Consider the following 15,686-nt stretch of genomic DNA (forward strand, 5'->3'; position numbering starts at 1 on the left):
ATGCTATATAGTGTGGCTGAGCGAGCGGTGTACCACTATTCCCAGCAGACACAGAACAGTGAACAGAATGCTATATAGTGTGGCTGAGCGGGCGGTGTACCACTATTCCCAGCAGACACAGAACAGTGAACAGAATGCTATATAGTGTGGATGAGCGAGCGGTGTACCACTATTCCCAGCAGACACAGAACAGTAAACAGAATGCTATATAGTGTGGCTGAGCGAGCGGTGTACCACTATTCCCAGCAGACACAGAACAGTGAACAGAATGCTATATAGTGTGGCTGAGCGAGCGGTGTACCACTATTCCCAGCAGACACAGAACAGTGCACAGAATGCTATATAGTGTGGCTGAGCGAGCGGTGTACCACTATTCCCAGCAGACACAGAACAGTAAACAGAATGCTATATAGTGTGGCTGAGCGAGCGGTGTACCACTATTCCCAGCAGACACAGAACAGTAAACAGAATGCTATATAGTGTGGCTGAGCGAGCGGTGTACCACTATTCCAAGCAGACACAGAACAGTGAACAGAATGCTATATAGTGTGGCTGAGCGAGCGGTGTACCACTATTCCCAGCAGACACAGAGTGGCAGTAAACAGAATGCTATATAGTGTGGCTGAGCGAGGTACACAGAGTGGCAGTAAACAGAATGCTATATAGTGTGGCTGAGCAAGCGGTGTACTACTATTCCCAGCAGACACAGAGTGGCAGTAAACAGAATGCTATATAGTGTGGCTGAGCGAGGTACACAGAGTGGCAGTAAACAGAATGCTATATAGTGTGGCTGAGCAAGCGGTGTACTACTGTTCCCAGCAGTGACACAATGACAGGGGGGACCCTGGCTAGCGTGGCTGGAGCGCGAACTACCCTGCCTGCCTACCCAAAGCTAAACCCACAGACAAATGGCGGAGATATGACGTGGTTCGGGTATTTATTTACCCGAACCACGTGACCGTTCGGCCAATCAGAGCGCGTTCGGGTCCGAACCACGTGACCCGTTCGGCCAATCACAGCGCTAGCCGAACGTTCGGGGAACGTTCGGCCATGCGCTCTTAGTTCGGCCATATGGCCGAACGGTTTGGCCGAGCACCGTCAGGTGTTCGGCCGAACTCGAACATCACCCGAACAGGGTGATGTTCTGCAGAACCCGAACAGTGGCGAACACTGTTCGCCCAACACTACCTTCCACTCGCAAAATGTTTAGGTTTTCACAGAATGTAGTTTGTTTAGGTTGCAGGTCTGAAATGTTAGAATGTTATTTTTTATTACCCAAGCTGATCATGTGCTGGCAGTGCCTCAGAAGTTGACTGAAATCCCCTGCATCCGTAACAGACAGAGGAAAGGGACTTCAGTAAAGTTAGCTGAAATCCTTGAAATGTGCATACACTAGATGTCCAGGAGAGTTTTTTTTTCCCTCCACAAAGGCAGAATAACTCTTTAAGAAGCTTCTTTGTACCTGTGAATTATAACTGTATGTGTTGTGTACAAGTGGCAGCTATATATTTGATAAAAAAAATATATATGTTCAGGTTCTGTTTTGCTGTCCCCAACCGTCCTTCTTGTCTTGTGTTGTGCTTCCACCTCCGTGAGCATCTATCTAGTTAAGAACAGCATATTTTTTTCTTCTTCTTCCTTTTGCAATCTTTAATGACGAACAAACACCAGCAATGCTTGTGCCTTCTTTGAGTTTCCCCAGGTGACTTCCTTTTGTGTATAGCCACATAAAGGAAGCTGAAGCTTGGGGGCAGCTTTGTTGTATTCCAGGCCAAAAAGAGGCATGTTTTATTTAAAATAATGATGTAGCCTGCTATAAAAGTAATGGTACAATTTGTTAACTGAGAGATGCGCACTATTCGTTAAATGTCATATCTGTGATAGATTCACCTTAACATTGACCTGAACTCTGCACGTTTTCTCAGGAAAGCCTATTTTTATTAATAGCAAAAACATTTATCCCCTTTTCCGTAGCTATAAAGCATTGTTTTCAGTTTTATATTCTATCATGTAAATGTGAGGGTAGACCAAATGAATTCTATAGATTCTCTGATCACTTTCTTATGCTAAATGTTTGCTACATAATAGGTTGCATCCATAGGCTCTCACTCTAGATGCCTGTACCTATGTTTGTGGCCAGCTACAGATTTATAATACTGACTTATGGTGCCCATATACTGTTAATTTTTAATTTAAAATAAGCATAATACAGTAAAGCCCCCTTTATCTGGAACTCCTGCATCCAGAATCTCAACTAATTGGCTTGCCTGAGGAGGAGAACGGGGCTGAACTTTCAGTAATTGCAGAGCTCTTGCACTGCAGAAAGTTTCTCTTTAAGCAACGGGAAAGCACCCATATCCGGCATCAGGTAATTTTTTTTTAACTAACTTTGGACTAACTTTAACATTCCTGGCGGTAACTCCGAATGTAGTTCGGGGTAAGCTGCGCAGGAGGTTTTCTCAGGCCCTGCTGGGCCGATTTGCACAATTTCTTTTTTGCTGCATGCAGCTAGCACTTTGCTAGCTGCGTGAGCACACCGATCGCGTCCGCCTCGCGCCGATTCGCCACTATCCGCGTCGCCGCGCCCCCCTGGACCCCTTGCGCAGCCTGGCCTATCAGCACCAGGCAGCGCTAAGGGGTGGATCGGGACTCCCGATGACGTCAAGACGTCGGTGACGTCATCCCGCCCCGTCGCCATGGCGACAAGGGAAGCCCTTAAGGAAATCCTGTTCTTTGAACGGGATTTCCTGATCGCCCATCGCCGGAGGCGATCGAAGAGGCTAGGGGGATGCCGCTGCACAGCGGCTATCATGTAGCGAGCCCTAGGCTCGCTACATGATTTAAAAATAAATAAATAAAAAAAAAACTGCTGCGCTGCCCCCTGGCGGTTTTTAATAGAGTGCCAGGAGGGTTAAAGAGAATTTCCAGTGAAAATAATGTAATGAAAAAGTGCCTAATTTTTACAATAATTATGTATAAATGATTTAGTCAGTGTTTGCCCACTGTAAAATCTTTCCTCTCCCTGATTTACATTCTGACATTTATCACATGGTGACATTTTTACTGCTGGCAGGTGATGTCACTGGAAAGAGATGCTGCTTGCTTTTTTTGGCAGTTGTAAAAACAGCTGTTATTTCCCACAATGAAACAAGGCTCCCATAGTGTGATGTTAGTATCTCAGTGCAGTGAGGCGCTGACATAATTTGTGGAAGGGGTTTCACCACGAAATCAGCCATACAGAGCTCCCTGATGATCCATTTGAGAAAATGAATAGATTTCTCATGGGAAAGGGGGTATCAGCTACTGATTGGGATGAAGCTCAATTCTTGGTTACAGTTTCTCTTTAAGGCAACCCCATCTCTTCTCGTTAAGAGTTTATATGTTAAGTAAGGGTTGTTGTAACTTTTTGAACACATTTCATGCCTGTTTGTCTAGACTCGGGCACCATAGACAAACTTTTTTATTAATATAAAAAAAAAACTATTTGTTTCTTTTAAAAGGTTCGTCTGCAGTATGACCACACTATAGATGAAAACTCATATATTGAGTTCAGGTTCACCTAAACAGTTAATGTATTCTTTTATTAACCATAAAATGTGCACCTCTCATTATTTTGTGCAGCACTGTGAAATCTGTATAATAAGAATAATAACATATTCAAGTTTCCACAGAATTAGACAAACAGCATATTGGCTCATATGTAATTGTTCTGTCTTTGTCCCTGAACCAGGCGAGATTGCGATTACAGTATAGTACAGACTCTGCCTTTTTAGGTACATATTCTGTCCTTATGACTGTATTGCTTTTTCCTTGTTTCTGCAGCAGCAAACAGTAGTTAAACTTTTACTGGAATAGTTTCACACGTTCCTGATATGAAATGATTATAACATGCAGTGAAATGTGTGGGCTAGCATTTCCCTTTTTATGTTAGAAGCTAATTATCAGTCTTGCACCAGGCAATTCTCAGGTACATTGTAAGTGCAGGTTGGAACGGAGCACAAATGATGCCTTTTGCTGATGAACTGTGTGGCTGATGTGATAAATCATGATTAATAAGCACATTAGGAATGGATGGTGCAAATGAATATTCATACCACTACAGGCTTCACACTTCAAGGGAAATTAAGGTGGTTGTGCTGACAATTGCCATTGTTCAAAATGTATGTTTTTCACTTTTTTTGCCTATACTATCTAGGTTTCTCTCTCCTCTACATATCAATCTGTAATAGTCAGTGCCAGGATTGGACTATGTGGCTTTCCATAGTTTCCTAACCAGGATACCTGACACTATTTTTGGAACTCAACTATGCGACACTATTTTTGTTGATCGAAGAAAACGTTGAATATTTTAGAAATGACTTTGGTCCTTCACCTAACCTTAACCAATACTTCCTTATGCATGACCTGAAAGTTAACCTGAGATAAAGTAAGTATATAGATTTATACTTACCTGGGGCTTCCTCCCGCCTCCTGTAGTCTATGTGCTTGATCGCTGTCCTCCAAACCCCTCCATTCTCCCGCGGTGGAGTCTGCGATTCAGCCCATTCAAACCCCACTGACCATGCTTGCTCCCAGACCATGCTTGCTCCCTCCCCCAATCATGCTTTTGTTGCCGTTGAGCATTATGTGCAAGGGCAGTTACAATCTCAGTGAACTGTTCATGCACAGAATGCACCCGATTACAGAAGCATGAGCGTGGGGTGCGCGTGGCTGGTACCTCGCATTTGCAGTGGAGCTCGACTGGGCCAGACTGGGACTTTACTGAGCCACACTGCAGAAGCATGGAGGGGATAGGTAGAATGGCAATCAAGCAGGGGGCTTGTGTTAATCTCAAGTACACATTTGTCATTGCTTTCCTGATCAAATCTCCTTCTGGATGCTTAACTTTAACATGCCTCCAACCCTCTTATATATGTCATTTTAGAAAACAGATTGTTTTAGTCTTAAGGATAGCAAGTAATTGGTCGGAAAGGCCTACACAGTTATCAGAAAAACAATCTCTTTTGCTCTCTTTTTGAATTTTTGGTCTTAAACAGTTAATGGATGGGCAGAGATAACCATTTACTGCCTGGAGCAGCCATCAAACTTCATAAAAGAGCATTAACTCTGCAGTTCAGTGGATTTCCATAAATAAAGATGCTATTCCCCATGAAACTAAGGTAGCAGATTCTCCATCTCCGACCAGTGAGATGACTCTGTGAAATAGTAAGACAGCGTTAATTGGGTATTTAGAACTTGGCAGGGATAGGTTCAAGTGGAGGAAATGCAGTTCAGGTTTGCTTTAATCACTTGACGTTAATGAATAAGTGGTGACATAGTGACATCCTATAAGCACCATCCTTTGACAGTCGTGAGCAATTGCTGAACACCAGCATTCTTGCTGTCAAAGACGAGGCAGAATAAAACAGTGTGATAGCAATTATAATCATTTCTGCCGTGGATACGTATTATTTCTGTTTATAGAAATTAATGAAGATTACAGTACTTCCATCGTTTGTATTCCCTGCTGTAACACACACACTGCTGCGTGAAAACCGCACTGAACAATATCCTTTATGATTTTTCTTCGTTTTTGTCATCAGTGTAAATCTATAGAAAAGGTAAACAGTGGTCAGCACTGGGAGGCTGTCATTGCCTGTCATTTTGCTCTATCAGTGACATGACTTCCTTAGCAAAGCCATTCACTTCTTGGGAAGTTTCCCACGTTAATGTCAGGCCCTGCTTAATGAAGTGTGCCTTAAAGTTTTTGTTGGCTTGCATGCTGCACTGTGTCTGGGGAAGTTATAAATAGTTGCCAGTTCACATTCAGGAATGCCCTTATGTTAATAGGCAGACTCATGACAGTAGTAATTGTGTTCGCCACCAGAGAGCCGAGCAGCTGCGGTCTGGATGTGAGCAACGGAGTCAGCAAGATTAAGTACTGCAGACATTTGTGTCAGTTGCTGCTTGTTCATAATATGGAGAGTAATATTAAGGCTTGTTAGATTTTTTTTTTTTTATTAATGACTAAGCAAGTTACTCCTTGTTTTGACTGTGAAAGTAATTAAGAGTTTGGCTGCTCATGCATAGCAATGTCCTGAAGCAAGAAAAAGAAGCGTTGAGAAATCTGATCATCGTGATTGCAATTACCTCAGTGTCAGACCAGCAGCAACTTTGATGACAAACTAAAGGCCAACTCCGGCCAAAAATGTTTCTCTAGTATTCCGGAAGCACTTAGTGTCACTAGAAATAGGGCTAACATCTTAAAAATCTAGCTTAGCACCCTAAACCTTGCCCATCAGTATATGAGTAGTCATGTTACAGAGCAGCCAGAATACACACCTTATTGTTTTATATATGTATTAAATGTAACCTAGCTTGTTGTTCATTATAGCAGCTGGGTCTGTTCATATGATGTTGCTCCATAGGTATGATGCTACAAAATTGCCTACGAGTTTTATGAAAACACACTGACAAGTGTGAATAATCCTTAAACAGGAACTTTAACCAAGGATTGGACTTCATTCCAACAGTAGCTGATACCGCCTTTCCAACAAGAAATCTTAACCTTTTCTCGAATAGATTATCGGGGGCGCTGTATGGCTGATATTGTGGTGAAACTCCTCCCACAGTGACCAAGGTCCTGATAGTTTATTGTCCATGAATCTCACTGCATTGTTGGAAATAAAGCCGTTTTGAAATTGCCAAGCAAGTTAAATCTCCCTCTGTGCATAGAATTCTCAGTAACGAACATTCCGTACTGATCACCTTGCAGAACTAAAAGATGTCACTGCCAGAGATACATTTCAAAACATAAATCAGGGAGTGGAAAAATTTTACAATGGCCAAACACTGACTAAATAATGTATAAATTAACAATCTATAAATGAATAAACAATTTTAATAATCATATTATTTTCCCTGCAATTCCTCTTTAAGCTTTTTGACGTCAGCCGTAAATCATGAAATGCCTCTCTCCACAGTGACAATATTTTCTAATAACACATCCAGCAGTGAATCCTAATGTTCTGCTCAGTATGCTGTTTATCCCCTTTTGATTGCAGTTAATTATAATATCCCCCTTCCCCTTCAGCATGCAATAGTAATTCCTTTTTTCAGAAAAAAATGTACTCCGCTTTAGGAGTTATACTACTTTCACAGTGGTGCGTTATGGTGGACAATATAATTGCATCGCTAATGCGAGGCATTTATATCGTAATGGTACATTTACATTTATGTGCTAGCAGTGCCGTGCGATGAAATACATTACCATAACGTGATGCATGCAGTGCCATACTGCATAATGTGCATGGTAACAACTGCAGTGAACCATACTTTGTATGTACTGTATATGTAACACTGCCTGTACAATATAACAATGACTTCCTGGTTTAACACATTATCATGACCAGCAAATAAGAACCTTACAAATCTATCAGCTGATCAAACTGATCACATGCTTATCCATGAGTTCACCAAAGCATTGCCATTCCTAAATGTCACAAGAAGCAAAAGGGTACAAACTGTGCATTGAGTGGCATAGAAATGAAAGAGGAAACACCTATAGGTGTTGCAGATATTGAAAAGACAGCAGCAATGATTGCACTGATAAAGTCATATTTGTGGACTTGGCAGTGACGCAAGGTAGGCCCCGGGGAATAGGCACCTCTCCAAAAGTGCTACACTTAGGTAATGGCTTTCATCAATAGTGCCTATAGCTACTTGTCAAATGTGTCACTCTTTACAGCACAGATTTCCATTACTGTGGTATGCCTTCTTCTGAGAGATTTTGACCTGTGCAGGTCTCTGTCCCCTGTTCTTCCATCTTGGTTTGGTACGCTGTCTCCTCCATCCAATGACAGATACAAACTACAGTGGGTCATCAGATCAGCAGAGAGGATCATTTGGAGACCTCTCCCCCCCCTTGTCTTCATTTACAACTCCAGACTGTGCTCTTGAGCATTGAAGATTGCCAAAAATCCCTCACATCCAGGCCACCACTTCTTCAGCCGTCTCCCATTAGGCCGGAGGTTTCGGGCCATCTCCACCAGGACCTCAAGGCATAGGAACTCAACCTCTTGAACTGTCTCCACACCCTACTCTGGTTACAGCATGTACAGCTGGGCTCAGTAAGAGTATTGGTTTTCAAAAATAATGCTTTACATTTCATGCAGTGGAGGCATCACAGATGTTTAGCAGTGGACTGATGCCCCTTGGTTTGATTTCATACATGGCGCTCTTTGAAGCCATGCATGTCAGACATACCAAAGTCTAGCCTTGTTTATACAAGGATAAAAACAGTTTTTTGCCACTGTGCACCTATAGATCAATAGAGACAGATTTATGCATGTAATGGGACTTTAAGTACACAAAACATGTTCTATAGAAAAGCATATCTTTTCTTTACAGTGATTTGGAGCTGGTTAGTACATTTCTGAATAAAAGCTCTCCTATTTCTTCTGCAATTCATGTAGCAGTTATTGTTGAAGATTCTCATTCTCATTTATTCTTCAGTTTCTCTGGCATTGTCATTACAGCTATCTGTAGATTTGATATGAATACTGGATATATTATACTAATGTTCAGCATTTGAACAAGCCTGAACAAACAGAGCAATAGCTTCTAAATAGAACGTGGTGTTCATAAGCTGAAGTTTGCATTGCTTACAGGGCCCTGTACCAATTCTAATGTGCTAATGTCTGATTTTAAAACCAATCTGTACGTATACCAGGACAATTACGATAAGAATGCTATACGGCGGTTTTGAAAACAACAGTCTGAAATATGGGAAGCATATCTATGAGAAATTGAGAAATGCAGTTGAAGTTTGTGAGCCCTTAAAACGTTTCTAGAGTTTTCCCATTACTCTTAAAATGTTTTTAGAGTCTCATCAAAATAATGACACCAAAAATACTTGGACTAGTAATATTACCATTACAAGATGTTGCAAACAGGGTTCTCATACAGTACAAAATGTTACAGAGGAACAAGAAAAAAAAATAGAGAGTCCATGACTCTCTGTTAATGCTGATATGATTGACTGGTGTGACCCCCACACCCATAATTCCAGGTCTGAAACTTCAGCCCCATCGGCAAAACTGTGGTGCCATTTTTTCTCTAAAGTCTTCCAAAGCTGCGGTCACTCTGGCCTGTGTCATGTTGGCCCATGTCCAACTTGGCAGCCCTGGCTTAGTACGGTGGCAGCATTTCGGACCTCTAATGATTACAAGTGTGCGAGTGAGTCATTGCCACTGACACCCACCGATCCTGGCAGCTTTAACACAGAACTTTCCATTAAGGGTTTTTTTTACCCTAATATAGTCACTCTTGTTCTTCTTTAAGAAAATAGAGGTCTTTTTGGAAGTACACGCCTCTAGTATAGGGACACATAGGGTATTTTGGCTCAGATGATCTGGTTAAGAAGTCAGATGTTCCAGTCCACTCAAGTACATTGTCCTTAATTGTCACAGTCTCAGTTACTTTGCAACAAAACAGTGGAGATGTTTAAATACCTTAGAAGGAAACATACAGCCCCTGTAGATAGTGTTTTATATATATAGATCAGATTTTCAGGTGTTTAATGTTTTGTCTTTCTTTCAAGTTTTATTATTTAGGTTTTTTTTGTGGCAAATACCTGGTGTAATCGTTCATGGGGATTGATCCCATTGCTGCCAGTGTCCTACCCACTGAGCACGTAGTTTCAGGCAGCTGTCTACTCTCTCTGAGCATGACCTGGACTACACTGCCAGGAAATACCATCCTTGGAATTAAGCCAGTCACAAAACTTTATTCTTCTGCACTGGGCATGGGGTGAGGAGGTCGGGAGAAGGGCGGGCACTCTGTCAGCATCACAACCTTTTCTTGAATGCTTTTTTCAACCTTCCATCTGTGTGAACTCAAGTACACATTGGTTGGAGATAAGATAATCACTCGTATATGCATGTCTAAAATAAATAAGCAATACAATGCTATAGTCTGTGCACTGTAGGTCCAGATTGAATGCTTTGCTGAATACATGCTATGAGCAGTTATTATGACAGTTAAGAACATGGTTGTCTGCTCCTATTAGCCTGTCTGGCTGCTCATTGTTACTTTCATTTCAAGTGTCTAATAAACCACTGTTTATAAAAACACACAGTGCTGATGTCTCTGAAGGATACAATATCCCTCACAAAATGGCTCCATATGTCTGCAGTCAGTTGTTGCTGGGAAATACAATAGACTGTACTACAGACATGGCTAACAGCTGCATGCACTGAATGACACAAAGCCATAGCCAGCACGTGTGAGTTTCTAGCATCCTTTCATTTTAATGCAGTGTGTGACATTCTAACTGTGATGTGATTGCACAACCAAGTGTTTTTTTTTACAGTATGTCATGCTTCATGAATTACTAGGGACACATGTCAAGTTAATGCTTCACACTATACTCTGTTTCCCTCAATCCATGTCAGGAAAATTGGAGGGAATGCACCACTAATTGACTTCAGACATTTGGCTGAAGAAATCAAAGTGATTTGTTTTTGTTGAGGGTTTAAGCAGACAAGGGGAAATTATATTACAGAAAACTCTCTATACGGCATTTTGTGGGGTGTGTGTAAAGGAGAACTGCACTTTTACTGAGGTCACTCTCTAGGAAATCATATTATATTTCACATTTGTAACAACAGTTTGCATTTATAGAGGTGTTTTGGTATGTGCTGGCCACACAAATCATCGCCAGTCTCTAGTTCAGTTCAGGGAGATGATCTCTGGGGCTAAGCATTCTAGTTAAATGGTATCTGGCCTAAAGGCTGAACACGATTATGTAGTTTGGAGAGAGAGGACATTTCACATCATTACCCCGCAGCCACAGAGCTGGGGGCTGGGCTGTTACGGAAGGAAGGGGGGGGGGGTAATTTCACTAGTTTATTCAAATTTTAGGGGAACAGGTGAATCAATGTATGTTACTTTATCTGAATTTATTATATTATGAATGGATAGTGCTGCTCACTTTAACTTTAAACACACTTCGGATGCTCTTTAAAGAGACTCTGTAACAAAATGTTGAGCTTTATTTCTTCTATCCTATAAGTTCCTATACCGGTTCTAATGTGCTCTGTCTAACTGCAGCCTTTCCTAATTGCAGAGTGGCTTTATTATCTCTGTTATATGATCTAATCTTCTCGCCTCTGTCAGCTCTATCGGGCTGAGGCAGTCAGGCAGGAATGTGCTGTTCTGTTTGTGATTGGATAGAAGCTATACACACCTTCCCCAGGCCCCCTGCACACTCTGTATGACTCACACACTGAGATACTCTCAGCCTATCACTTGCTATGTCTTTTGTTTGTAAACTCTGCATAAAAATGGCAATTACAAGCCAGGATTGCGGCAGGGAGTGGCAGAAACAGCACAGAGGGGCCCAGGAGAACATAATGAATAGAATGGTATGCTTTTTATTGTAAGAATTTTACAGTACAGATTCTCTTTAAGTTAGGTGATGGTCAGAGCACTACTTGCCACTGTGAAAAAAGCAGAGTGTGCTTTATAATTATGACAGTCTTAAGGGGGGGATCTGCTTTAAAAAGAACAAAGAAAAGTCAATCTGCTAGAACTTCTCCAAGCCTTTATACATTGGCCCCGCTATTTACAGCTCTTGATATAATAATTTGATATCATTAAAATACAAATGCACTGGTTGCAGAATCATTGGGGTGTATGCACTAAACTATGATAAGTACAATAACCTGTTTAAATTCTTACCACACAATGAGCTTGATTCACTAAGGCAAATAGCACCCCTTATCAAAGTTAACACGCCTTATCAAAGTTAACACGCATTATCAGAGTAGCATAGCAAACTTATGGCTGCTAATTGTCAATGACGAAAGCGCCACTCGTCCTGCACTGAGCGCCTGCAGATTCGTAGCGCTCACTATGCTACTCTGATAAGGCATGTTAACTTTGATAAGGCATGCTAACTTTGATAAGGCATGCTAATTTTGATAAGGCATGCTATTTGTCTTAGTGAATCAAGCCCAATGTGTAGAACTGGATGCAGTGCATTACATGCTTCTCATTGTGCATAAGACTTAATGCATGTAATTCTGCTAAACGCAGTTTCGTGCATATACCCCATTGAGTGGGAAAAGAGCTTGAATTCTTTGTGAACTGAGCCGAGGGTTGAAAGAATAGCTTTTCCAGTTAAAAACTATAAAAAGGATAAATATAAGAAAAAGAGAAATTAGAAGGTGAAGTAAAGCCTTAATGAACTGGAAAAGAGTCTAGAGGACTTCTCATCATTTTACTGAGTGGATCAGCAATCAACTGATTGATCTAGGGTCTGCACTGAGCATATTGTCGATGGGTGAACTGGTCTGATCAAAGTTGCAATTTGCAATGTGCGTAACTATGTGTAGAAATTGATGTAAATTTTAATGTAAAATGTAAATTGATGTTGAAATGATGTTGCACTGTTCAGTTTCTAATTCTTTGTTTCATTTTGATTTGTTTTCCAGCACCACCAAGGTTTACAAGAAGCCCTGTCGATCAAATAGGAGTGTCAGGGGGAGTTGCATCCTTTATCTGCCAAGCTACTGGAGATCCCAGACCAAAAATAGTATGGAATAAAAAGGGGAAGAAAGTCAGCAACCAGAGATTTGAGGTATTAGGTCCATTGTTCTGTTCCTCCGTCAAAGATTACACATGCATGGAGTTTCGTCAGCTTGTCCCATTTGTACGCATTTCATGATACAATGCACTTGTACGGCTCTGTGCTTCTCATTGTCCTGCCGTTTGCTGGCAGAACACATTGGGAGTTGTACTTGTATAGCAGTTAAGAGCCACATGTTACAAATTATTCTTTACAGTAAAACTGAATTCATACATATGCTATTGTGCATATTTAAATAACACGTTGGGACTATGCTGCTTGAAGTATTGTTAATATATTCTATGCTCCCTGCATGTTGCTTTATATATGTAGTAGTTTATAGTTGCCAACTGTCCTTCAATTCCAGTGTAAGGCCTAGATTTTCAATATGGCCGTCTTGTTTAAGTTGGGGCTTTTTAAATTCCATTTAACCAACAGCATTTGCCTCGTTATGTTGATATACTTAATGGGAATGGAGGGGTGATGGGAGGGAACATTGCCACAAATCTGTCTCTTCCTGTCTGAAAATGTGACATTAGCCTATTTTCATGATTTCGGGGGCCAAGGAAACAAGAAGAGGAATGGACAACGCACAGGGCTCTTTCACACTACAGGCCGCTGCCTGTAAAAGGCTAAAACGCTCCATTTTGGCTGCAGTCGTTTTTAAGGCGTTTTAACGCCAACACATTGCTATCAATTGTAAAGAAAAAACGCTGTGGTCAGCCCTAAAAAAAGCTCCTGGGAGCTTCAAAACGCAACGCTCCAAAATGCGGCTTTAAGTGTGAAAGGTAAAATGAAAGTCTATGGAGTTTCATTTTACCTGGAAAACGCCAACTATGGCCGTGGCGTTAAATCGCCGAAAAAGCCCTCTAGTGTGAAATGGCCCACAGAGGTATGTGAATCCATATGTGGAAACTTACCTCTTTGCTTACATTAGGTCAGCTTTCCTTTAATGGTACTAAGAAATAGAGGTGACAAAACCTCTTTGATCTGTATAATTTTGCAGGCTACAGCGTTATTTTCCTGTGGGAACTACCCCTACTAGTGTAGTATACGCAAGTCAAGTTAGCACTGCGCTTGAATACACAACCAGTCATAAAGTTTTTAAATTAAAAAAAATGATGTATCAAGTGTATATATATATAAATATACCAAATTTTATTAATGCAATAGTGATAAAGCTTATAAAAATGAAACTGGGGGAAAGGGGAAAAGGGTTGACCATAAAATCAATTAAGGATATAGCGGAGCTACAATTTTCAGATTGCTGGCCAGCTTATAATAACGTACATGCACCTCACGCATACACAGCCTTCATGCTTACATACAGTTGTTAATCTGCAGATAAAGTCAGTTTCGCCTCTCTTAGACTAGATATTGTGCAAATTTGCATAAGGGAGGATGGCATATGTTGGATCAAATCCTTTATAATGCTTTAACTAGGCTGCATCTTCCTCAATGTTATAATCCATGGGGTATCAAGTGACAAATGTCCATGCAGTTAGTCTGATTTATACTGCTATTTCCTTTAATGTACAGCTCAGGACCACTTTTTTATTATTTATTGAGAGGCCTCATTTAAACGTAAAATAAATATTTAACTGTAGTAAACTGGAAAAAAAATTGGGCATTCCCCTGAAATTGCCTACACTTTTTGGCAACTATATTAAAATTTTTATTGAATTAACACAAAAATGATTAGACATACAGTACTTAAAGGACAACTAAAGTGACAAATTGTTACATTTAAAATACATTTAAATACAATGTAGATTTAGCCAGAGTAAAATGCACTATAAATTACTAATTTCCATTGTGGTTGACACTTACAGTGTGCAGTAATAAACTGACAGATCTTTCAGATTTTGGACTGGTCTATCTCCTCATGGGGGATTTTCAGTATTATCTTTGTACAAATGGCCTCCCTGGTAAGGATCTATACATAGATGCCAATTAGATTTCCAATTAGTTTGTACGCTATTTTGGAAGTTGAACAGAGAGACTGCCATGCAGTAGGTGCTTTTCTAAATAAAGAAATATCTACAAATCACCCATGAAAAGATGGGCTAGTCTAAAACTTGTACTATTGTCACTACCTACTTTAATTGATAGCAGCATAGGAAAAAGTAATTCATTGTGCTTGTTATTCTGCGAGAAATTTACATTTTGTATGCATGTATTATACTTTTTACAATTTTTCATGATAATTGTCCTTTAATAAGTTCTTGATATTAATAATAGTAATAACAAATATATATATATATATATATATATTAATTTTTTGAGAGTTTGACAGAATTTATGTTACTTGATTTTAAAGCCCAACTCCAGGCACAGTGGCACAGTTCTAAAGACACTTCTCAAGGAAAATAATCTGGCTATGAAAGTGTGATCATATGACACAGGTAGATGAGCTTAAAGTACATTTAAAGCGGACCTAAACTCAGAACTTCCTCTCTGCTCTAAAAGATAAGCAAGAGCATAATAACCGTTAAAGAAAATCATTCTTCCTTACAATGTATAGAAACATGTAGAAATTCTACAATAAACCTACAGTGTTTACTTCCTGGACATTCCTGGGAGCACAGAAAGGGTTAACCTTCGGAGTTTACATATTAGCACAGAACAACGGCGCACAGCGCGGCACAGCTGACATCCCATTAAACTTGCAGATTACTTGCTGATAAGGGGTAATTACACAGGCTGAACTCTCTAAACACATATAGAGTGAATTTCTCAGCAACTATATGTGTTTTCTTGTCTGCAGTGCAAAAATTTAGGTCCGCTTGAATGGACTTAATATGGCTGCTACTTGGCCTCATACCATCATTCTTGGTGGAGGAAGCAGAGAAGATACAGACTGCGTTTTTTGAGAAGTTTGCATTCTGAAGATTTGGAAATTTGTGCTACAGTCAGTGGCTTCTGAAATAGCTCATATCCAAGCAGAGCCGGGACAAGGTCCTCCAGCACCCAAGGCTGAGACACCAAAGTGCGCCCCTCCATCCCTCCCACCCCAGCTGTCACACACTGATTGCTATTAGACTAAGAGGTGCCACAGGGCCCACAACCTCCCCAA

The 15,686-nt window shown here is 40.6% G+C and overlaps 1 protein-coding gene across 38 annotated transcripts in view; it reads left to right on the forward strand.

Annotated features, from left to right (window-relative positions):
* Window positions 1-15,686, forward strand: part of PTPRD (protein tyrosine phosphatase receptor type D) — a 382,778-nt gene that overhangs the window by 70,297 nt on the left and 296,795 nt on the right. For all 38 annotated transcript variants that reach the window (XM_068235008.1, XM_068235101.1, XM_068235030.1 and 35 more), the window contains exon 2: window positions 12,477-12,622. In XM_068235008.1, coding sequence (XP_068091109.1) covers window positions 12,477-12,622 — 146 coding nt within the window. The remainder of the gene's footprint in view (window positions 1-12,476; window positions 12,623-15,686) is intronic.

This window comes from Hyperolius riggenbachi, chromosome 1 (assembly GCF_040937935.1).
Source record: "Hyperolius riggenbachi isolate aHypRig1 chromosome 1, aHypRig1.pri, whole genome shotgun sequence".
Classification (NCBI taxonomy): domain Eukaryota; kingdom Metazoa; phylum Chordata; class Amphibia; order Anura; family Hyperoliidae; genus Hyperolius; species Hyperolius riggenbachi.